Genomic DNA, 23,182 nt, shown 5'->3' on the forward strand with positions numbered 1-23,182 from the left:
AAAAGCAAAATACTTATTGTTAAGGCCTGCTTCCACAAGAAATCTGTGTAAGCTGCAACAGTAGCTTATATTTTGCTGTGATTTTACAAAGCTTACACAAAAGCTATTATGTAGTAAAAAAAATCAGGGCAGCAAAGCCTTCACGGGAGGACTACAGATGAAAATATTACAAAAAGGCTTTATATTAACACAGGGTTTAATGCCTCAGTTATTTGTGTGCAGTAGTTGCATGCATTTACAGCTAAGACTACTCTGGGAGTTGTTTTCCATGAATTTTAGAGCTGGAAGAACACAAAGCATATGGCAGCAGTGGAAACAATCAGCCCCACATACAGCAGAGGCTGTTGCCTGACTCCTGGCTCTGCTGCTTGTTTTGGCATTTTCTGAGACAAATAATGTGAGGTAGCGCCTCTGCTCCAGATCAGGATAGAGGGAGGAAAAGGGGAGAATTACAGCTTTCATCCAGATTTCTACATACTTTTAGCTTATTCAAACAGTTTAAAGTAAATGAAAGCAAAAATCTTCTTACGTTTCACAAATTGTTATCAGCATCATTAATGTCCTCAGAGGCTAGTGGAAAGGGGACTATATTCTTGCTGCCTTTTAAATTTATTTCTTTATCCATTCAAGAATTTCCTCCTAGGATTAGAAAATAAAAACGAGGAAGTTGATAAAAACGATACCAGTTTCTGCTGAGAAGGAGGAGGGAAGAAGACACGGGCATCTATGGCAGTATGCCCCTGAACTGTTCAAATGAGCAGAAGACAACTCTTGCACCAGACATCAACCTCTGCTGAGGAAGCTCCAGTCCCAGCAGCATCCAAAAACTCAATTTCATATCACAGCTTGATTTGTCACCTCTGTAGTTCTTTCTTCTTTTGGTGTTTTTTTGGTAACCACATCAAGAGTGGTTAGGATTGGAAGGGACTTAAAGCTCGTCTCATTCCAGCCCCAGGCCAGAGCTCTGTACCCAAATAAAGACATTTTGAAGGGGGGAAATTATTGGAATTACTCTCTTCCTTCCTGTGGTGAATGTCAGTAGAATGGATACCGTTTTCCTGAGGCTATCCTATACCAAGTCGTCCTTACGCTGTTTCCTATATCAAAGTTTGCTCCACGTTTCACAGCTTTGGAGCTTAAATCCATAGAACATCGATCCTAAAAATGGATTAATCGAGGTCAGCGGCTGACAGTGCACAGCTGGCTTGCAACCGATATTGCAAATAACTCCATTTATGCAATGCCAACAGTGCTTCATTACTCCATGAGACGAGTATTTCTGACAAGTCATAGAATTACAGGTCGGTTTCAGCTGGAAGGAACCTTAAGGATCATCCTACTCCACCCCCAGCCATGGGCAGGGACACCTTCCACTATCCCAGGGTGCTCCAAGCCCCAGTGTCCAACCTGGCGTGGAACACCTCCAGGCATGGGGCTGCCGTTCCAGGCGTGAATGGCGCCCTTTGGGCACAAATCTCCTACTTCCATCACTTTCAGGGCTCCGGCGGCTGCGGGGGCCGGACTCACGGTGAGGGGCTCCATCCTTCCCTGCGGGGTGAGCGCTGCCGGGCGTTCGTGGGGGCGGGACCCGAGTCCCCGGAACGGGGCGGGGGCGAGGGGCCGGTCCGGTGTCCCTGAGGGGACGCGGAGCGGCGCGACCCCGACCCTCCCTCAGCGCCTCCCTCTGGGACTACATTTCCCAGCGTCCCCGGGGGTGGGGCAGTGCGGGGCCCGCGCGGTGACGTCACATGAACGGGGCGTGGCCTACGCCGGCGTGAAGCGGGGCAAGCGGGGAAGGACGCGGGGCGAGCGCGCGGGAGGGCGCGAGGCCGCGGCGGGGCCCCGACCATTGGCTGCCGCGGGGGCGCGCGCGCGCGCGGGGGGGGCCCCGGCCATTGGCTGGGGGGGGGGGTGCGCGCACCGGGACCGGGAGCCGTGAGGGGCTGAGAGGCGGCGGGACCGCCGCCGGGAGCGGGACCGCCACCGGCAGCGGCTCCTTCGTCCCTCCCTCCATGGGGCCGGGGGCGGCCCTGCCCCGCCCCGCCGCCGCCGTCGTGAAGTGACAGCGCGCTGCGAGGCCAAGGCGCTGCTGCCGGCCCGGCACGGGGCGGGGGGGGGAGGGGGGTGTCCGGTGAGTGAGGCGGCGGCGGCGGCCCGGGCTCGCCCCCGCCGCCGCCCGGGGGTCTCAGCGTGAAGGGGCCGGAGCGGAGCGGCCGCGCCATGAACTACCAGCAGCAGCTGGCCAACTCGGCAGCCATCCGGGCCGAGATCCAGCGCTTCGAGTCGGTGCACCCCAACATCTACTCCATCTACGAGCTGCTGGAGCGGGTGGAGGAGCCCGTGCTGCAGAACCAGATCCGCGAGCATGTCATCGCCATCGAAGGTGAGACGGCGGCCCCGGCACGGCGGGGAGAGGGAGCGAGCGGCGGAGGGTGCCCCAAAACCTCCCCCAACCCCTGGCCCTGCACTCCCCAAAACCTCCCCCAATCTGTGGCCCTGTGCTCCCCCCAAAGCCTCTCTAGCCCATGGCCCTGCGCCCCGAAAACCTCCCCCAGCCCGCCGCTCTGCTCCCCCGCACCAAACGTCCGCCAGTTCTGTTCCCCGTCTCAAGCCTCCCCCAGCGCATGGCTCTGTTTATCCACCCCCCCCTTCCCCAAAACCATGGCTCTGTTTATCCACCCCCCCCCCTTCCCCAAAACCATGACTCTGTTTATCCGTTCCCCCTCCCCCCAGACCTCCCCCAGCCCACGGCTCTGTGTCTTACCCCTCCCTCCCTGGTCCCCTTCTTCCCACCGCCACCCCACAAATAGCCCTGTCCCCACCTGCCCGCCTCCTCCATGGCCCTACTCCCCCTCATCTCCCCCAGCCCATGGTCCTGCTCCCCTCCCTGCGCACTTCCCTCCATCTCCCCCAGCACCTTGCACTGCGCCCCCGTGCCCCCCAGCCCACGGCCCGCGGGTCCTTGGGAGCTGCCGCCTCCCCGCTCCGGGCTGTCTGCCCTTCCTCCACCCCTCGTGGCTGGCGTTTTCAGGGAGCCGGAGGTGTTCTGCCTTGGTCCCCATCATTTCCTCGGCGCTGAATGCCCCGGGTGGCCCCTCTGTTGGGATTTGTGGGGTTTTAGAAGTTGTTCTGCTGCTCTGCAGTTCTGCTGCTGTGCGGGAGAGCAGCGGGCTCCTTCGGGCCGGGGTACGGTGGGAAGGGTGATGCTCGTTTTGCCTGCAGAAGGGTTCGGGAAAATGAAATTTTCTTCCGCGCTCCCTGCAGCATGCGATGGAGACACTGTGGGGCTGTGGTTTGGTGGTGTGAAGTGAGTAAACAAGACGTGCAGCTGGGTTGTGGAGCGGTATCGGTCTGTGCAGTAGTGTAAAAACAGGTCGGGAGGCAAGATGGAGATAACGGCCCTCTAAGCTTAGATTTATGTGCATCTATTCCCGCAGGAGCACTACAGAGGCTTGAACTGCTTAGGGTGCACAAAATAAGGAATCACCAGCGTAGGGAAGTCTGCAGATATTTTTTCTTAACTGTTGGTGGAGTTAAAAAGAGCAAACGGTATTGTCTAGGAATATCTATTTTGTGGAGAAATTTATGACTTATTTTGCATGATAACTTGCTGAGCTTCACGTCGTGTGCTTTTCCAAGTGGAGTATCCTGTCGCTGTTCTGGAAGGGATTCAAGGTAACAGAGTGTGATGTACAGCAGCTGAGATAGAGCTGCCTAAAACCGTCTTGTGTTGGTGGCCTAGCTGGTCCTTAAATGATACGTAATCAAAAAGTCCCGATGGAAAAACTGCTATTGAGATTGTTGCCTGAAAGATTTATTTGTGTGCCTCTTGAGCAGTGGAGCTTGAATAGACAGACATCATGGTTCTTGAAGTTAACATTTTGGGTTTAGTGTGTTGTGTGGCATGGCAGGGAGGCTGGCAGTGCCTGTCACTTATTGCAGAGCAGTCCCCACCAACTCAGTATCTACATCTGACCAAGTGTGTGGTAGAGATTTGTGGATATTCTCTGTTTTATTAGTCACTACTGAGATTATGGTGTGGGGCTGTCCCCTGCTGAGGGTGCTCTGCCTTTTCTTTCCTCTCTTGAGTTTAAAACTTATTAATGTATCTGGTGGGAAGACTAGCACAAGCACCGTCCCTTTCTCTGTGCTGCTGGTGTTTGGATTTCTGCAGGATGGATAATGCTTTCAGCAGAGCATTTTTTCAAGTGGTAATTTATACATGTTTCTGTGGTATAAATGTGTTTGTGAATAAGATGCTTGGGCTCTAGTGATGTGCCAAGCTTGTGTGGAAGTGGGAGGAGGATGTGAAGCACTGGATGTAGTTATCTCCTTAGCATGTGACTCGTGTTAGTCTTTTCATGTATTAATGATTTCTGTTACCTAACTGTGGCTCAGCTCATTTGTCAATCACAAAGACTTGAAAACCAAAATAGCAGTCTAAAAACATGTTTCAAGAGCTGAGAGGATGAGTAAAACAGATAATTTGCTGTCTAACTTTTATTGGACACTGAGTCATGAGAGCAGTTGCTCTGATAGATGGGAACGATTTATCTAGATAATGAGTGTATTGTATGTCTTCTGAGGGCTCTTCAACTAGCTCTTAAATGTTTAAAAATTGAATAGTTGCAGAGTTAGAGGTAAAACAACAGCTCCTCACCCCTTTGGATTACAACTCCACCAGGCTGTATTTTTGCTAAACCTCCTTTAGCTAACTCTTTCTCACTGATAGCAGCTTTTAAATCCGTGTGGTAGTGCCATGTGTTGCATGTAGGAAAAGCAGACATTTGGATTGTGGTGGTTGCCTTCCAATTTTGCTGCTAAGAGTTTAGTGTTGTACTGATACTCCTCAAATCATAAAATCTTTTAACCTCAGGGTACTTGAGGTTCACTGACAGGAATTGTGGTGTGGTTGGCATGTGGCTGCTGCGAGAAGATACGAAGTAACTTCCTGGAAGAGTTCCTTCCACTGCAACCAGAACTGTACCCCGTAAAGAGAAGAGTATAGACTTGTTAGTTCAGGCTGCTTTAAATATAAACTCCAACCTACATGTGCTCCTTGAACTGCTTATTTAATACTCTCCTGCTCAAGAGAGGTTTGACAACTCTGGAGAAGAACATGCTTGGAATCTTAAGCAATTTGGGACTTCCAGCGGAGTTCCTATTACTGATTCCTAGAGTTTTCTTTCCTGTGTAGAGCAGCGCTGTCTCTCCAGCACTTCGGATTTTATTGGCAATGTAAACCCTCTTCCTTTTTACGTTTGGAGTTCCTCTTGCATTTGGAGCTCGTAGGAGTGTCTAGGCATACTTGCTGGACCAAAGACTGTTGAAATAATCTGAAATTCAAACTCCCCTTTCAGCAGCAGTTGTTTATATTGAAGTACAGGAGTGCTATCTAATATGAGGAGAGCAAGTGCTAAACTGGGTCCTAAATTGATTAGTCCTTACTTTTTTGCACAGAGATTTCTTGCTTGTGTTATTCTAAGTTACATGTGATACTGGGTAAAACAGTTCTGGGTGATAGTGCTTCATTAGTTTTTCCTCAGTGGATAAAGGTGCTAAAATAAAAGTGGGCTGCTTCCAGGTTCTTGCATGTCTCAGAGTTGCAGAGTCAACAGTTCAAAAGCATTTGTTCTGTATTTTTTGTAGGAAATTCATGCTAAGTCGCCAGTCAGTTTTAGAGTAACTTAGACTGTTATGTTAGTTTAATGACAGTGTAATTAATATTATTATAATATTAATATTATAATAATTAATTATTATTATCTGGTACACAGACTTTACAATAGTAAAATCTGCCTTCCCATGTTCTGTAGTTCACAGCACCACTGCTTGATCAACATTAAACATTCCTCATACCAAGTATGTTGTGTGCTTAGAAACAGGGAGAGGAAATATGAATTGCCTTCAGTGGTCTTTAGGTTACTGAAAATATCTTGAGGTTCCACGGTGTGGTGATCTGCAAGGGTAGGTAACAGCTGAATATGTCAGCTCCAGTTTCTCACCATCCAGGCTGAGACTAGCACTATATTTTTATAAACTTTAGCAAGATGGAAAACCAAGGAAAGATTGTGAAAAACCTAATTTTTAATGCTTCATGAAAAGACATTATAACACTTTAGCCAAGATGATGTACACATTATTAATAGTCTATAAAAATACTAATATACTTAGTACTAACATGCTGATGCAGCAGGTGTTAAGCATCTCAAGTAGTTATTATTTATTTAGGTGGAGGTTATTGCTTTAATTGGTAAGAATGCCATACCAGACATCATGTAGGTATGAGTTGCTGTGTTCCAGAGCTTTTTGTGGTCTTTATTCTAGTTTTTCTGTTAAGAGTAAATTTTAAAAAAGCATGTTGTAAATGCTAGTTTTAATTTTGAAATTATGATTTTTAAGTGATTATCAAGAAATAATCTAAATCTTAGGGAAAATGAGATTGTCCATTTGGAAATACTTTGCTCAAAGCAGTGCAAAAATACACTGGCAAGCATGTGGGTGAGAGAAAATGGGAGAAGGTACAAACCTTGCTTTAATTTTTTCCTTCTGGTCACTTTTAAAAGTACTGTTTTCTGAAAACAAAGTTATTCAGGGTGGAGCTAAAACTCTTGAAGGACAGCAACCTTAGAGGCATCTGATTGTTGCAGCTCTCCAACTTTGCAGCCCCTTGAATGCTGGCATTGAGTATGTTGAGAGCAATGTTACAGCAGGAGTCATACTCAGTCTTGAAGTTGAGGCAGCAGTAGTGTCTTAACACTTCTGCTGCTATTGAAGGCTGAGACAAATTACTTGAGAAATGCATGTGCTGCAAAAGCATTGTTTTCTCTAGGGAAATACAAGACTACAACTGTTCCAGGCCAGCTTAGACAGGGCTTGGAGCAACCTGGGATAGTGGAAGGTGTCCCTGCCCATGGTAGGAGGTGGAATGAGGTGGGCTTTAAGGTCCCTTCCAATCCAGACCATTCAGGGATTTTCTGGGTACTTGTTATATTATTTCAGTACATCAAAGGAATGATGGCGTCATTCAGCTATTTAGGCATCACTGACCAAAGCTGAAGAAACCCCCAGATATCACACAAAACAATTGCATCTAGAAACATAATAGCAATTGGCCTCTTTGCACTTTTGTTATGTTTGCATCTTGGAACTGTGGCTCAAACGATGTAATTTCACAGGATCAATCTGATTCTCCAAACAGCCATCTTGTTTCAGATTTCTGTGTGAGCACAACGGAGGTTGGGAATGTGCTGGTTTTGTTGGTTTGCTGAGGGATTAAATCAGGGTGATTCAGGTGTGGGGAATCTGCCCACAGAGCTGGTAAGTGTATCCAGGTAAATTCTGAGCTTGCACAAACACAGTAAGCATCGACTTGGGTGAGGATTATTTCCTGTCACAGCCAGGGATGCTGGGGACAAGTCTCTTAATGCCCTTTTCTGCTGATTGTGCATGTGCACCTGTGTGCCCTGAGCTGTTAACCTGGCTCAAAGATAACATTCAGAGGGTGCTTAGCACTGAGGGTGCTGAGGCCCTGTCGCAGAGTGCCCAGAGAAGCTGTGGCTGCTCCATCCCTGGAAGTGTCCAAGGCCAGGCTTGGAGCAACTTTGGATAGTGGGAGGTGTCCCTGCCCGTGGTAGGGGCTGGAATGGTATGATCTTGAAGGTCCATTCCTAACCAAACCATTCTGTGATCTACTCTTATTGTTTGTAGACCTCCAGTGTGAAAAAGTGGGTGAAATGCAGCACACGTTTTGCTGTTTGTGTGGCTCATTTGCAAATGGAAAGATATTTCTTTTTAATACGGAAGATGTCAGACTCCAGCGTGTGGGTAAACAAGAGCATTCAAATGCTTGATATTAACTGTACTTGCACAATAAACTAAAAACCAGGTTTGGTAGTTGTTCTGAAGTTCCTGGAATGTCTTATTCTGGCTTTAAATTACATGCTTCACTGCTATTCTCTGCAAAAGCTGCATGATTAAATATCAGATGCTTTTGAGCAAGTGCAGAAGACTTACAGATCAAGAGGAAAGCCTTAAACCATTAACTTGTGAGGATAAGTTCTTTCTCCGGGGCAAAAAAGAGACCTGCTGTGGATCAGCTGATGTTGATGGAGCAAATGTGTTGTGAGGCTTTAGAGTTTTCAGGGAGTGTGCCGGCCTTCTCCCACCGTTTGCTTTGGGGGATTAGTTGAAATCAGCAGGCAATAATGCTGATACAAGAGATCGTGCTGCTGTGTATACATATCACTGTTTTTATTTCTATTTAAGTTGGCAAATGAGTCCTGCTCCCTAAGAGGGGGCACTCGGCAGTGCAGCAGATAGGACATTGGATTTGCTTTTGCTCAACTCAGGCACTTGGGAAAAGGAAACACTTTGGAAGCTGAGCTGCTGTGTTTGTGTTCTGCATAGTACTGAGCAGTAACAAAATGGCAGTTGTGGTTTCCAGAAGGTGCTCAAGCTAAGTATCTTCACAAGACTTATTTTCCAATTAGGAGAAGTGCTTCTTTTCCAGGACTTGAGTGACCATGGTCTTAGCCTTAACTTTGCCACCTGAAGGAATAGGTTTGTATCTTTGATCATGCTGTGAAAACTGAGATGAGAATATGAGATAGGTCATTAATTGCTAATAATTAAGGGATGCACTTACAACTGTAAGGCTGCAATATGTTTGTAAGTGAAATTTAAAAATTCCACATTGTAGGGCTGCAGTATGTTTGTAAGTGAAATTAAAAAATCCCACATTGTTTTTGGCTAATGAGAGAGGCTTGGAGTAGTGCCAGGCAGTTGAACAACTCCCCAGACTTCAGGAATACTCTGTTCTTTACTGCGTCACCACTGGGATTGGTTTTGTCCTTACCAATAAGCAAGGTGAATGATAGTGTTGGTATTTTTAGTAAATCTTTGAAGAAAAGGTAATATAAGCTCCAAAAAATTCTCTGAACTCAGTTGCATCTCAACTCTGTGACCTTTTGCTGACAGTGCATTTCAAATATCCCTTTCTGCAATTGTTAGTTTTTATGTGAGGGTTTTTTGTGTGACCTTAGTACACACAGCTTTATATCAGCTGTGGAACAAATCCAAAATGATTGCTTAATAATCTACAGTGGATAAAGTTTTCTGTTCTGAGACAGCAAGTGGTATATTCAATAGTTTTGATAATCCTAATGTCTGTGGGAGTAAGAGATTTGTCTTCTGTTATATTAGTTTTTGTCCTTGACTGCCTTTAAGCACTGTTTGTACTTTGAGTCACCTGTACTGAGGGAGAGCTGTGGCTCAGCTTCTCTTTTGTGTTCCTGCCTGTCTTCACACCATGAAATACAGCGAAGACAGTGCCAGATGCGGACAAGTTGGGATGCTGCTGATTTTTGATGTTTGACTTTTCTGATTTCTATGGAGAGTGAAAAGGAGGGTGATTTTAACCTAGTGTCTGTAAGGAGAGACTTTTCAACTACTTCCTAGTAGTTTTTTGATCTGAAGTTGTTTGCAGTTAATTTGTGCTTCTCTTGTAATTGTGCTAAGGTTATAAATACAGCATAAATCTTGTGATCCATGTTAGAAATAAGGTAACGTCTCACTTAGATGTATTTTGGCTACCAGGAACCTATTATTTTTTAGAAAGTTTGTTTTCAATTTTAATTCCAGGGTGGAAACAGTGAGGATGTCAGGTTTCCTTGGTGGCGGTGAGTCCATTGTGGGCAGCTGGCAATTCCAAAGCCCTCTGGAAGTATTTAATCATTTTTTTTCTTAAGTGGGTAGAAGCAGATGTGTTACTTAATCAGTGTGTGCACATTCAGCCTCATTAATGCAATTTCAGGATCCTGACTAATCTATTTGGAGCCTGCATAGTGGTAAAGATGACAGGGTGTTAAGATAGTGGTACATTTCTAAACCAGAGAATGACTTGTTCTTTCACTTTTCTTTCTTACTGCTTAAATAAGCTTCAGTTAACCACTTCAGGAAGCCAAAGCTAAAACCACAGGGTTGATCTGTGTGAAAGATGTAATTTCAGTATTTCCTTTGTAGCTTTACTAGTTTACATAGTTGGATAATGAATGTAAACCCAATGATGAGACAGTTACTTTGTTTGGTAATTTTCCCTTTTATCCCAAAGAAAGATACTGGCAAGCAAAGGGACTCTGGGAAACACTGGAATTGAATCTATAGTTTTGGGTGTATTGCCTTGTGTTTATCTGTGAAAAGCTTAAATATTTCAAATTTTTTTTTCATTATTTTTAAAGGGATTGAGGAACTGTTTATAGCTTAGACCAATCAATGCTCAACATGACTTTAACTCAAAACCTCGACTTGAACTTGGTGATGCTTACATTTAAACTAAAACCACGGTTGTTGTTCCTTTTTGTAAATTTCTTATTAATTCTGCCACTGTCTCTATAATTTACAAGAGTCTTCTTCAGTGCCATAACCAGAAGGAGGAATGACACAGCCAGTCAGTCACTGTTGCAGGGTTTTGTAGCATCAGTACTGGGTTATACAGATACAGTAGGTTCGAATGTGAGAGATCCTTATCTTTGTTTGAGCTTCTCATGCTCAGGCCAGCAGCCAGGACGCCTGTCTTTTTGGTATCACAGCAACTGTGCTCTCCAGAGGAAATATGCTAAAAGCATGGCACTGGAATGCCCAGACAGCAATCATTTAAATGGATCCTATTTAACCTGGCAAGTGCTAGTGTGTCTGAGTTAACGCCTTGTGTGCCAGGAGCTGTTTGCAGCACTTGGGCGACATCCCAACTCAGGTGCCTGGCACGTGAATTTGGGGATGGCTAGTGTATGGACAAATGAGGAATTTTTGCCTAGTTAGAATAATCTTGGACTTGAAAGTTTTAGTGTTGAAGTGATGTTACTTCTCCTCGTTTTCTTCCCCCCCCCCCCCCCCCCAAATTCTCCCCCAGTATCTGTGGAACCTTTTGTTATAGCATCTCTAACAGCACGAAGCTGTGTTGGGGATGTTTAGATTGGATTTTAGGGAAAGGTTCTTCTCCCAGAGGATGCTGGGCACTGCCCAGGTTCCCCAGGGAATGGGCACAGCCCCGAGGCTGTCAGAGCTCCAGGAGCATTTGGACAATGCTCCCAGGAATGCCAAGGGTGGGATTGTTGGGGTGTCTGTGCAGGGTGAGGGTTCATGATCCTTGTGCATCAGGATTATTCCAGCTCAGGAGATTCTGTGGTTCTTGCTGTGCAAGATCAGACAGTGTTTGAACAGCTGCTGGTTTTGCTCCAGCAGTGAATTTCCTCAAAGATACACCAGCCAAACTCAGGGAACAACTAGGGAGGTGAGGAAGGAGATTGAAATGTCTAAGGCTGTGAATGGATTGATAAACATGGAGTTGAAATACATGTCCAGGTCCAGGAAACAATCTTAAGTAGGCTTGCCTAGAAATTTAGGGAGGGTAGTTTTAGAGCTATGTAAATACATTATAGAAAGAATCTAGGAGTGTTCTCAAAGCATAGAAATGATTGTGGCTTTGCAGTTCAAATCTGCTGTTTTGAACTAGGTTAGCAGGTGCAAATGGATGGAATGGTCCTTTTCCCTCCTGTTTTCTATACTGCTACAGCCAGAATTACTCATTCAGTGGAATTGCTTGAGGTGGCTTGAGCACTTATAGTAATTTTCATGTCTCGAAGGCAAAAATCAGGTCATCCCTCAGCCTTCCTGTGGCAGCTGTAGCACATGAATGCAGCCAGGAAATACATAAAGCCAACTTATAGCAGTAGGAACCAATGGCACTTCTTGTCATAGACTTGGCCTAAGAAATTGCCAGTGTTACTTTCAAAAAGTTGATCTGACTGCAGGGTGCAAAGGATCTCTTGGAAACTTATTTCATCCATTTAGTAATGCTGGAATAGTAAGAAAGAGTAATTGAGCTGCCATTGAATTCTTAGGTTAGAATATTGATGTCTTTTCTTTTGTAAATTTTACATAGTGGTCAGAGTTAGGCTTCAGTGACTGAGTTGTTCCTGATGTGGAAAGAGAAAACATTAACTAATACTAGGTCGTAGTAAACTGTTACAGCCATGGTGTAGGTGTTTATCTTTAGGTAAGCTGGTGTGACATGACAAATTTGTTAAGAAATAATCAAAAGTCAGAGATAGGCACTTACTATCACTGAAGTGACATACAGCTTAATATCTGCTGCTCTGGGAGGCAGGGTATGGAGCAGCTATGGAGAGAGAGAAAGATGGGCTCTAAATCTCTGATTTGGATCACTGTTGAGCACTAAAACTGGAATGATAGCTTGGAAAGTGTTTACAGATGTGGGTATTTGATTGTGAGGATTCTGATAATAAAAATCACTTTGTAATGAATTGCACCATCTCTGTTTCTGGCCAGAAGGTGTTATTGGTTGTGCTGCCAAGGGTACAATTTTCAACTATCAAAGCTAATAAATAATGACAATGAAGGAAAATAATGTACCATTGCTGTCAGTCATGAACATAAAATCAATGATGTAGCAGAGTTTAAAGTGCTTTTGTAGTAAAGCTTTGTTCATATTTTCAATACATGCTAAAGAATTAATAGGATTATTTTCTTTCTACTGTGAATAAAGCCAAGTAATAGTTTTCCTTCCTAAAATTAGTTTTGGATTGCTGTTCAGGCTTGGGGTTGAAAGATCTCTCTGGGTCTGCGGGCCAGCTTCTGAGCCCCTGCACAGGATGGTGACATGAATGATGGATGATGAAACTGTAAGAATTGACAATTGTGCTGGTACGTTCTGAATACAGCAGAAATTTATAGCAGCAGCCTGAGTGCAGGTGGGACCTTGCTGGAGTGGTTTATCATTTTGCTATGGCAGTTGTGATACTTGAATGGCAATCTGTAGTTCCACCCTTGGAGCTGAGTAAATGAAAGCAGGGAGGAGCAGAAACAAGCTGAGGAAAACGATTCCTATACCCTGAGGCAACTCATCCATTTACTCCCCGTTCATTATTTTCCTCATGCAAAATAAGAGTCTAATTTTAACATGCATTAATTAAGCTTCAAAAATGCCTCACCGCTATGAGGTTGTGGCATTTAATAGCATTTGGATATACAACAGTATATGAGTTTATGGATGGAAGGATCCGGCTATTGACTTATTTGAAAATGACATTTAAGTAGGGTGGGGCACAGCTCGCTGCAGCAAAAAGCTGGGCTGAATACCCAGGTGTGTGACCCTGAGCTGGAGGGAGGCTTGTGTGTGGTATCTGGGTGCCAGGTGATCAATACCTACAGCAAACACCTGCCTTGATAGCTGCTTAATATCTGATAAAAGTAGTATTTGAGCTGAGGTCAGGAGGGCTAGGTGGCTTCCAGGAAGACATTACTTCTCTGGGAATATTTTGCTTACTGGAACATCTTGCTTGCCGCATAATAGGATTCAGTCAGAGGGTTGCTGGTTTGATTTATGATGCTAATTGGCGTGGTAGTTGATGTGAACTGCATGTACTAATTGCTCACTTGCTAATCCTCTCCAAATTATCTGACAAAAGCTTTTAGGATGGAGCATTACATGTGTTTTAAAACTGGTCTGCAGAGAAATGTAAACAATTGGGAGCCCTTGTTTTGCTTTAAATGCCGAATTCAAGTGCTGGTCCATTTTAGTCACTGTAATGTTAAAGGGGAAATTCAGTTGCTTTAATGTAGTCGCATCGTTGTTCTTTGTGGGATTTAAACAACAGCTGAAAAAATATTGCAGAATATGCTCCCCCTGCCCCACCCCCCTTTAAGCTGGAAAATTGCCATCATCTATATGGTAATAGTTTTTATGTGTTATCTATATGGTGAAGGCAGAGTATGCATATCTGTGCAGCTTTTGGTGATGCAAAACACGGTGTGCCTTTTGAGTTGGTGATGGTGATGTCAGTGCAGCAGAAACTGCAGTGGGAAAACATAAGGAAAATAAAATGGAGATACTCATGCAGTGTTGGGATAATGAAGGTATTTTGGCTGTGATTCTGGTAGAGGATATGTGCTTTGACTATTTTACTGTGCAAAACAATGAAGCTTAATATAAACAAGAGAGATTTTGTATTTCCAGGCTGATAGGCAAAATCCTGATGTTAGATTATGGAATGCAGTAGTCTAAAGAGATGACTTTTACCTTTTCTTAAATAAGGCAAGAGCTGTTTCAGGAGGGAACTGATTCTTCAGATTGAGAATTGTACAGGCTGCTCTCTGTGTGAATGGGGAGGATTGCTTTGCTTCTGTAACATATTGGATTAAAGTGGGTGTTTGACAAAATGAACATTAATCTATCTCAAACTTAATATTTCAAGGTGATTTAGACACTTTAATCATATCAAATTTTCTAATTTGAGCCTGACTGACTTGCTCTCACAGCAAGCACTGAAATGAGATTACAGACAGCTGAAAGAAATTAGTCAGTTTGGAAGCAAAAAGCATTTAAATACAGGTGTTTGGCTGTGATTTGAATATAGCCTGTCAACAGCAAGAGGCAAAATACTTCAGTGACCTAAAAAGTGCAAATATGTCCCTTTAGGGATTACTTGTTTTAGATAATGACATGTTATTAAAGTTAAAGCTCACATTTATATCCCTTGATTTGCTAACTAGGCCAATAGCTTTTTAAAAACTCGGTTGATAAATGGGGAAAATTAATTCTGTCAGAATTTGTAGGGATGCAGGTAGCTACTGCTGGTGTTTTGGATGATTATTTTTTAAATTAATATGTAAATAAGGTGGTGTACTCAGGCTGAACCAGCTACCTGCTAGAAGCTTGAATACAAATACCATCATCTTGGAAGAAAGCAACACTGGAGTGTTTCAGAAGTTGTCTGGTATTCCTGAATTCCAGTGAAAGGTGCTGTCGGAGGAGCCTGTGTTACCATGCAACGTGGAGCCATTTCTCCTCCTTGCCTGACATTCTGCAGCTGGTTTTGTGTTGTTCTCATGCTGTTTCTCTACTCAGCAGATGGAAATATTGCCTGCTAGGTAAGTGGTGATATTTGATAAAAGCTGGTGAGTGAGTGATGCCACATTAGGGAAATGAAATATGGATAAATTGCAGTTACAAAAGGGATTAGATCTTTTTCAAATAAGATCATTGAGGCTGTAAGTAAAAAAAAAAAAAATCCAAAACAACAACCTGCTACAAGCAGGGACGAACACAGTTGTATGAATCTGTGTTCTTCCTGAGAATGAACCGTGTCTGTTGTTTCAGCATCTGTCTCTTGTTTGCTTATGTGCACTTGATGCCATCAATAAAAAGGCTGTTCCTAGCTTGGTATGTCAGCAGGGACTGGACATCTATTGTCCTCAGGATAATATATTCCCTGGATAGGGATTAAGGTACAGGTTTCACTGGGAATAGTGTGTGGAGAACACTACAGAGTGCCAGAAAAACCCTCTCCTACCCTGTGACTCTTGGTTTGGGTTCGTTTCTGCTGTAATCACTCTTGAGTCCTTGGGCTGTGTGGTGGGTCTGCTCTGAGGATCACCTCTGGATTGAGGAAAATTGTTAGCTGTGGGTGTAACAGGCACTTTTTACACATCCAGGTGTTAAAAAGTAAAATGAAGAACAAGTGCAGTGGGCTTGAATTTGAAGATGCCTGGTTGAAATTCACATAAGGTCTAGAAGAGCAGTGGTGATGGCAATTGGATGATACTGATTATGAACTGTCCTCCAGATTTTGTATTGCCAAATTGTTGTATTACCATCCTATGTAGACTCAAAAAAAAAAAACCAAAAAAACAAAAAGCAACAACAACAAAGAATTAGACAAGTCTAATTTTAGTCCAGTTTTTAAAGCAGACTGTAAAACCTGAGTCTTAGGAGATAGTACAGTAAGCATCTTGAAAATGTTGCCTCTGTAATAGTGACATTGGCTCATCTGTTGGCATCCATGGTGGGTTTTTTTTTTGTTTTGGATGCTGTGGCCAAGCTACTGCAGGAGCAATTCCACATTGAGCAGAGGGAATTGAAAGTCCAGTGTGGTTGCTGCTGGCCCTGGAGCTTGAATCAATTGCTAAAAATTTACATGCAGATGTGTCTGTCTGCAACCCAAAACACCTGAGTGAAAACCAATGGACTTGGAAAGCCGGGAGCTGTGTATGGGAGAGCTGTTAGGTTTGATGTCCTTGGCAATGTGGACAAGTAGAAGCTCTGATGCTGATGAGGGATGTGACATGGAAAACCATCACGGGGAGAGAGCGTGGGATTTGTTTTCTAGATATAATAGCTTGTAAGTAATTCCTATGGAGCTGTAAAAATGGATTTTAATGGCTATATATGCTTGAGGTATGGGATAGTGAGCGGTTTCCTCACTTGCAAGGAGCATTTTTTGCTCAGAGTTTGCCTCCAAGCGGACAAACAGGCCATTGAAACATAAGTGATGGCTGGAATGTAACAGCTTCAGTGTACATTGCTTTTACTCTCCCAAACTTCTTGAGTGCTTGCAGGCTGTTGGCTTTTAGAAGCAAAAAGCAGCCAAATTCTTGTAATAGTCAGAGAAAAGCAACTGTTCTGGGAGACTTTGAGATGGGAACTAAAATGACATAACTTGAGAGATTTTTGAAGGCTTCTAGATTATCACTTCTGTGTGCTTGAATGTTGTGAAGATTTGCTGGATCTGGTTCTGCTTCTTGTCCCTGTGATTGCCAACTTTCAGACTAATTTCTATATTTAGGCATTTATATGTGCTATGTAATAATGAGCAGCTGATGTAAAAGCAAATATTTTTACCTGCTTGGCACTTGTTTAATTTGCATCTTACATCCACTTGTTAGCAAACGTATGAATTTGCGGTTAACTTTTACCTGTTTGAAATAAAACCCAGTGTATGAATTCCTTTAAAAGAACAGTAAATCAAATTACTTGTATTTATGTTGCATTCAAATGGGAGGTGATGAGGAATCTTCCTAGGAAGGAATAGATAAGGGCTAATGACAAATTGTGATACAAGATGGAAATAACTGAGATAGAAAATCAGATCTGTTTTCTGTAACATGTTTTTCATCCAGGGCTAACTTGCATAAAAACTGTTTTAGCTTCTGCTCTTTGTTTACTCTTGAGGAGGTGGAAGCTTTATGTTGAGGAAAGGACACAGAATTTGTTGTCTTCTTGTAACATGTGGCTGATTGCTAATCTTATGGAAATTATGTATTGAGCAGATGAGACCTGATTAATAATAAATAAAGATGCTGAGAGTGATTTTGGTAGGGAGGAATTAAGCTTTTATTTTAATTCTTTTTAAACCCCCACAGAGTAAAGCCTCTTTAAGCTAGTCAGGTAAGCAAAGTCTGTAACCTGAGGATTATATTACTCTGCTCCTTTGTGCCTTAGAATTACTACAACCTCCATTCAACTTGAATTCAAAATGAGGTGATGTGCTGCTTGATTCCCAGGTTGGATTTAGCTGAAAATAATACTAGAAATGTGCAAGACTTGTGGTAAAGTTGAGCAGCAAAATATAAATTTTCTAAAAACAGTTGCAGATCTTCACGGCCTTCTGAGAGTGTAGTTTAAGAGTGGGTGAGCTTGTGATATTTAATTTGCTGCTGCAGAGCTGATAGGCTGGTGGAGGGCTCTTGGCTCTGTTTGGTGAATTGCTGTCTTACACCTAAATGTGCTTTTTCTCAAGGAGCAGGAACAGGGTAGGGTGCTGCACAGAAACTTTTGCTGCTGAACACCTCAGTGGGCTATAAAATAACTTCCAGGCCCTAACAAACTTGAACCTGTTTCTCTGGGAGAGAAGGTCTTTCCAACCCAAACCATTAACCTTGACTATGCAGAGTTGTTGTTTTTTTTTTTTTTTTTGGAGGATGGTCAGGTTGTCTATTAGACTTGTGAGTGAAAGAGACAGTTTGTTACAATCTCAACACCCACTGTAGTGGAGAACAAAGGGTTTCTCTAACTTGGAAATTGGCACTGTGTCCTAGGCTTGAGTGAGATCAGGAGCGTGTTCCTGAAGTCAAGTAGCTGTCCTATGCTAATGCTGCTCGGTGATGGCTATTTGTATGGTATAATCTAAGTAATTTTGTAATTAATGGGTGACCGTGGTAAGCCTTTAATGTTGAAACAATTGCAGCACTTAGAGGAGCAACTGTTGGCCAAAACACACAATTAAGTTTTGCATTGGGTAGCTTGGATTTTGTGGAAAAGGATTATTTATCCCCAAGTTCATGGGTGCTTGAGTCCCAAGTACATTTGAGTCAGTCTCTCTTCCCTGTTTGCACTATAAAATCAGAGGGCTCTGTAGCTGATTCCCTCTGTCAGTGAGTCTGGGAAACCATGGAGTGCTGTAGAGATGAGAATTCTGCCAATATAAACTTTCCATGGAAACATTTATCAGGAAATTTAATTGAAAAAATAAGCCAACAGGCCTGCATAGATCAGCCTTCTCATGTTGTCCTAAAGCTTCCTTTTCCCTGGCTAGCCTGATACTGAGGTGTTTGAATAGTCTGAAAATGGATGAGTGCAGATAGAGCCCAGTCAGAGCAGTAACCCTGCTCAGAACATACATTCTCAGCTTTTCAGAAATGTCACCTTGTGTGTCAGTGAAAAACACAGGGTTTATGTCTTCAGGTTTTTAGTACACGTTAAATTTGCATCGCAAGTTACAAAGCTTTAGTGAAAGATTCTCTGCATTGCTGAACAATCACCCATATAATTTTCACCTTTTATTTTTAAGGTATGATACCAGGGGTTAGGAACTTGAAGCATTAAGTGCTTGTGAGCAGAATGCAGTTCACAGAATTTCAGGGTAAATCAATGAGTTTTCTTTGCTGTTGTACTTTCAGTAAAGCTAGGAGAGTTGGAAATTTCATTTACCTTATTTTGTAAATACTCAGGGTTCAGATCATGTGTTGAGATTTTATTTTTTTAATTGTAGAAGTGCTCAGTGGAGATCAATGGTCTAACTAACTAATGTGCTCCAAATACTGTGCTGCATTTCTGTGCAGTTTCTTTCCATCTACTTGTTCTGGCTGTAGATTTCCTAAAACCTGTGGTTCTCGTATTGATACTCTCAAATTCTAAAATCTAAACTTGCAGGAAAATATTGCAGTGATAGAAGAGTTGCAAATTTTGAACAGTGTTGCCAAATCCAAGGCAATCTGATTTCTAATGTGATACTCTTGAATATTCAGAGTATGCAAACAGGAGGAAGTTTTCTCTTACAAAGTTTGTGTCCTTTGGGGAGTGAGAGACATCTGAGACAAGTCTGTTGATACAGTGTTATTGAATTTCTGCTAGATAGCTATTAGTTAAGCTGTACAACTTTTTTTTTTTTTTTTGAGGAAGACTGGTTTAAAAACAGATTTCAAGTTGTTAATTCATATTTTCTACTTTATATTGTTATTTTTTGCCTGGAGATGGAAAAATGACTTGGAGGCGTGAGTAAAGCACCACATCTAGTGCTTTGGCAGTGGCAAGGAGATCTCACTGAAGAGAGGTAGCTTTGTCAGTCAGTGTGAATCTTTACTGATGAGTATTGTTACACACCTCAGCAGTTCAGTAAAGAATGCTCATCCCCATTAAATTGAAGCACCTTCCAGATGACTTGGATCTTAATTTCTAGGTGAGATTTAATGAAAACACATTGGCCTTTTAAAAATGTGTGCTGCTAGCAGCTTCTGCTAATTTTAGATAATATGTTCTTGAAATGCCACTAGTAGCTACATACTTACTAACACTGAAAATAAAGGGACTTTTCACTCCCTGGAAGACGTGTAAGAAACCATGGTGGTATGCAGCAGTTTTGTGTTGAATTCCATCATGGTTGAAGCTTATGAGTTCTCAACCCTCGGGTTTCTGTTCAGTTTCAAGTAATTGCCCAGGCTGTGCAAACTTCAGGCACTGTAGCTGTGCCAGAATGTGTATTAAATGCAAGTCCTAATCCTGTGGGACAAGGGTCAGCATGTTGGAAGTGACCTCTGTGTTGCATCCAGATGAAAACGTAGCAGGAATTAATCTAACAAGTGCATTTGTCCTGGAAGTTGAACCACTTCACTGAAAGCTTATTTCATTTTGCAATAATTCACTGTTTGCCTAAGAGAATTAGAACTTTCATTTGTTATGAACCAGAGTGAAGAATTATATAGCAGGTTGCTACTGCTTTATGTCTGAAAATAATTTTGAATAATTCCTGCTTGGGTTCTGGCACTGTTAGTGTGAAACCTGGCTGAAAACAACCATTGCCTGCATTAGTGCAGTTGCAGAACCTCACAGCTTTGTGGGGGGAGTGTTTGCCAACACCTGGTGATAATCCCCCGTTGTCCTAGACTCAGAGGAATAAAAGCTTTGGAAATGACATCCTTTTCCTAATGGCAGGAGCTGAGGTGCAATGTTTCAAAGCTTTGGAAATGACATCCTTTTCCTAATGGCAGGAGCTGAGGTGCAATGTTTCGTTTCTCCTGTGATCTGGGTGAGCAGAGGGCTGGGTGCTGCTCCTCAGGGCCACTGCCTTTGATTATTTTAATTATTTGTCATATAATTCAAGGTAACTTTTTCCTCAAGTTAACTAGAAAGAAACACTTACTATTCAGAACTGGTTTTTATTCATCTCTGTCTAGGACAACACAGGATTATCACCTGGTGTTTGTAAATAAACAGACAGTGTGTATTGAACACTTAAATCTGATCAAGTGCTTGATCCTGTAATCGCTTGCAGTGATTATCTTTACAAACAAATCTGCAAAATACTATTTTATTTCCTAGAAATACATAGCCAGCGAGTAGGGCTGATGCTTTGTTTGTCAACAGGAAGTGTTTTCTGGTGGGAATGTTTCATTTGGCACTGGAAGTGTGGCTCGTTTTGGTTTGTTTGTGAGCTTAGCCAGATGGACAGGGCCAAGCATTGAGCAGTAAGAGTTGTTTATTTTCTGGCTGAGCTGTAGCACTGCAGAGGTCCCCAGTCTTTGTCGCTTCAGACCATAACCGAGTTGGACACCTTCAGTTTGTTCAGAAAGCAGAGCTGTGATCTGTGTGCTGATCAGGGGCAGCAATCGATTTTCCTTGGCTGCTGGCTGCTACTTAGAGCTAATTTTTATTGCACCAGGTTTTGTGGATTTGCAGAATTCCTTCACTCCTGAGTCATGTCTCAGATCAGTTGGGACTGAGGCACTTGGAGAAGGTTTTTAAGCAAAACAATGGTACTTTTTAGGACTTGGTCAGATGCTTACTTGGCTGTAACTGTTGCAAGATGATAACTGCAATAATAAATATTGCAAAGAAATTGGATCTTATTGCATTCTTTGAGCAGTTATGAGAAGGACTTTGAGTTCTGGGAAAGAGATGAAGATCAGTCTATTATTGTGGCTGAACTGGGAGAAAAGCATTTTGACTTCAGCCTAGTAACTGTGCAGTGAAAAGAATTTATATTGACTTAGAGCAACTGAAGTGAAATATAAAAAGTCACAATACCAGGGGAGTCTGGTACTACTGTAATGCATTGGGGCTTGGCTGGGTTTGTTTGTTTGGTTTTTTTTTTTAGAAATTACAGAATCAGGCTAATGATTATTAAACCTTTGCCTAGGAGCAGTGACAATTGCTATGGAAGGATCTCAAATGCTTCTTTATAAACAGTGGTAAATACAGTATAAGAACCAAGCCAAGGGGCTGATACTCAACTCTGAATTAGTGTTTTCAGCTCATGCTTATAACTGAAAAAAGAGTACATGTGCATGTTAAAAGGTCAGTACGAATTTGATTTCTTTGCTTGCTTTAAGACTCAGCTATAAGAGCTTTTTACCTTTTGCTTTGTTAGAAATATAAAGTTGGTGATTTAAAGACATTTGTTTGAAAAATAACTTGGCTTATTAGTTTACGGATCAGCTTTTTGATCTGAAATTCGGGCAGTGGCTGAAATGAAAACAAGTGAAGGGACCCCAGCTTGCTGCCCATGTGATGGAACAGGGAGAATCCCAGGCAGGAAGGAAAAAGGAGTGTAAAATAACTGAGTGCCGCTGCCTTAATGATTACCCTCTACTTCTTGGAAGAACCTTCTAATGAGGATCCTTGTAAGATGCCTCCTTTGTGCTAACAGCTAATGATGGAGATGGGCTGTGGTTCTCCACAAGATCTTTAGGAGGTTTCAGGCTTTTATGAGTGTTTATTTGCATGGGAGGGCAGATGATAAGCAGAGAACTGAAAAGGGAGGTAGGCAGCTGTCCAAGCTAATAAACACACTCAGGGAAGTAATTAGGGTTTGTATGGAAGGGGAAAAGTGAGGTGCATCTGCAGCCACTGGCTCAGGAGTTTATTAGTGTGAGAGATGAATTATTGAAGGCAGATGTTCCCAGAGCGTTCTCCAGCTCTATGCTAATGGAAAAGGTGATGATTAGCATGAGTTGGTTGATGGCTGAGGAGGAAATGCAAAAAACATCTTAAACTACCAGGAATTGCTGCTCTTTAGAGCAGATTCCAGTGAGGAGTGACTTCAGTTCAACCTCAGCTTACCTTAAATCAAGCTACCTGCTTGAATTCAGGCTTTCCTTGAATTCTTGTGCCTTTCATGTCTTTTTTTAATTGGCAAATTTGTCATTCCAAAATAAAGATGCCATGAAATTAATCCCATGTCTTCTCCATAAATGTACTCCGTTACAGGGGAATTCCCCATGTTAGGATAAGGTAAGGATTATGGGGTGTGGGCTGTGAGTTGGCTGTGCCAAATGTAATGTGGATGAATTAAATAAAATATTTTATTTCAAAATAATCTTTCTGGCAGATTCCTTAATTTTGAATTTCAGTAGGCCTTGCAAATAGCTTAATTTACTATGTTTCATAATAATCTAGATCTGTCTCACTGATTTGTTCTCATATTGAAAAAAATAAAATTACATCAACTACTTTTTCAATATCTCTTTGTTCATGTTGGGGGTGAATTTCTTTGACAGGCTGCTTTGAGTGAGACATCCTCTGGCAGACAACGTCAAAAACAGAGCTCTGCTAACACCTAAGTTTTAGCATAACAATGGCTGACGATGAAAACTGTTTTAATATTGATGTGAAGTGTAAGCCAGGATGGTGAGAAAAGGATCTATAATATGTATAGATACAAAACAAAGTACGTAAAATGTAAAGCAAAATCATACCATTTTGGAATAACACACAAAGAAATATCTGTCTGCCACTCCTATTAAGTAGGATATCAGAAGCTTTTAAAAGGTCAGATTGGAGCTTTGTAATAAAAAGATAAATACGCAGAATGGATTGTGCTGACCATTT

At 42.6% G+C, this 23,182-nt stretch overlaps 1 protein-coding gene across 10 annotated transcripts in view; it reads left to right on the forward strand.

The window, feature by feature from the left end:
* Positions 1-1,926: 1,926 nt before the first annotated feature.
* AGAP1 (ArfGAP with GTPase domain, ankyrin repeat and PH domain 1) overlaps positions 1,927-23,182 on the forward strand; it is a 341,321-nt gene continuing 320,065 nt past the window's right edge. For all 10 annotated transcript variants that reach the window (XM_053947217.1, XM_053947218.1, XM_053947208.1 and 7 more), the window contains exon 1: positions 1,927-2,383. In XM_053947217.1, coding sequence (XP_053803192.1) covers positions 2,221-2,383 — 163 coding nt within the window. In that variant the 5' untranslated portion in view covers positions 1,927-2,220. The remainder of the gene's footprint in view (positions 2,384-23,182) is intronic.

The sequence above is a fragment of the Vidua chalybeata genome, chromosome 7 (genome assembly GCF_026979565.1).
Source record: "Vidua chalybeata isolate OUT-0048 chromosome 7, bVidCha1 merged haplotype, whole genome shotgun sequence".
NCBI classification, from domain to species: Eukaryota; Metazoa; Chordata; class Aves; order Passeriformes; family Viduidae; genus Vidua; species Vidua chalybeata.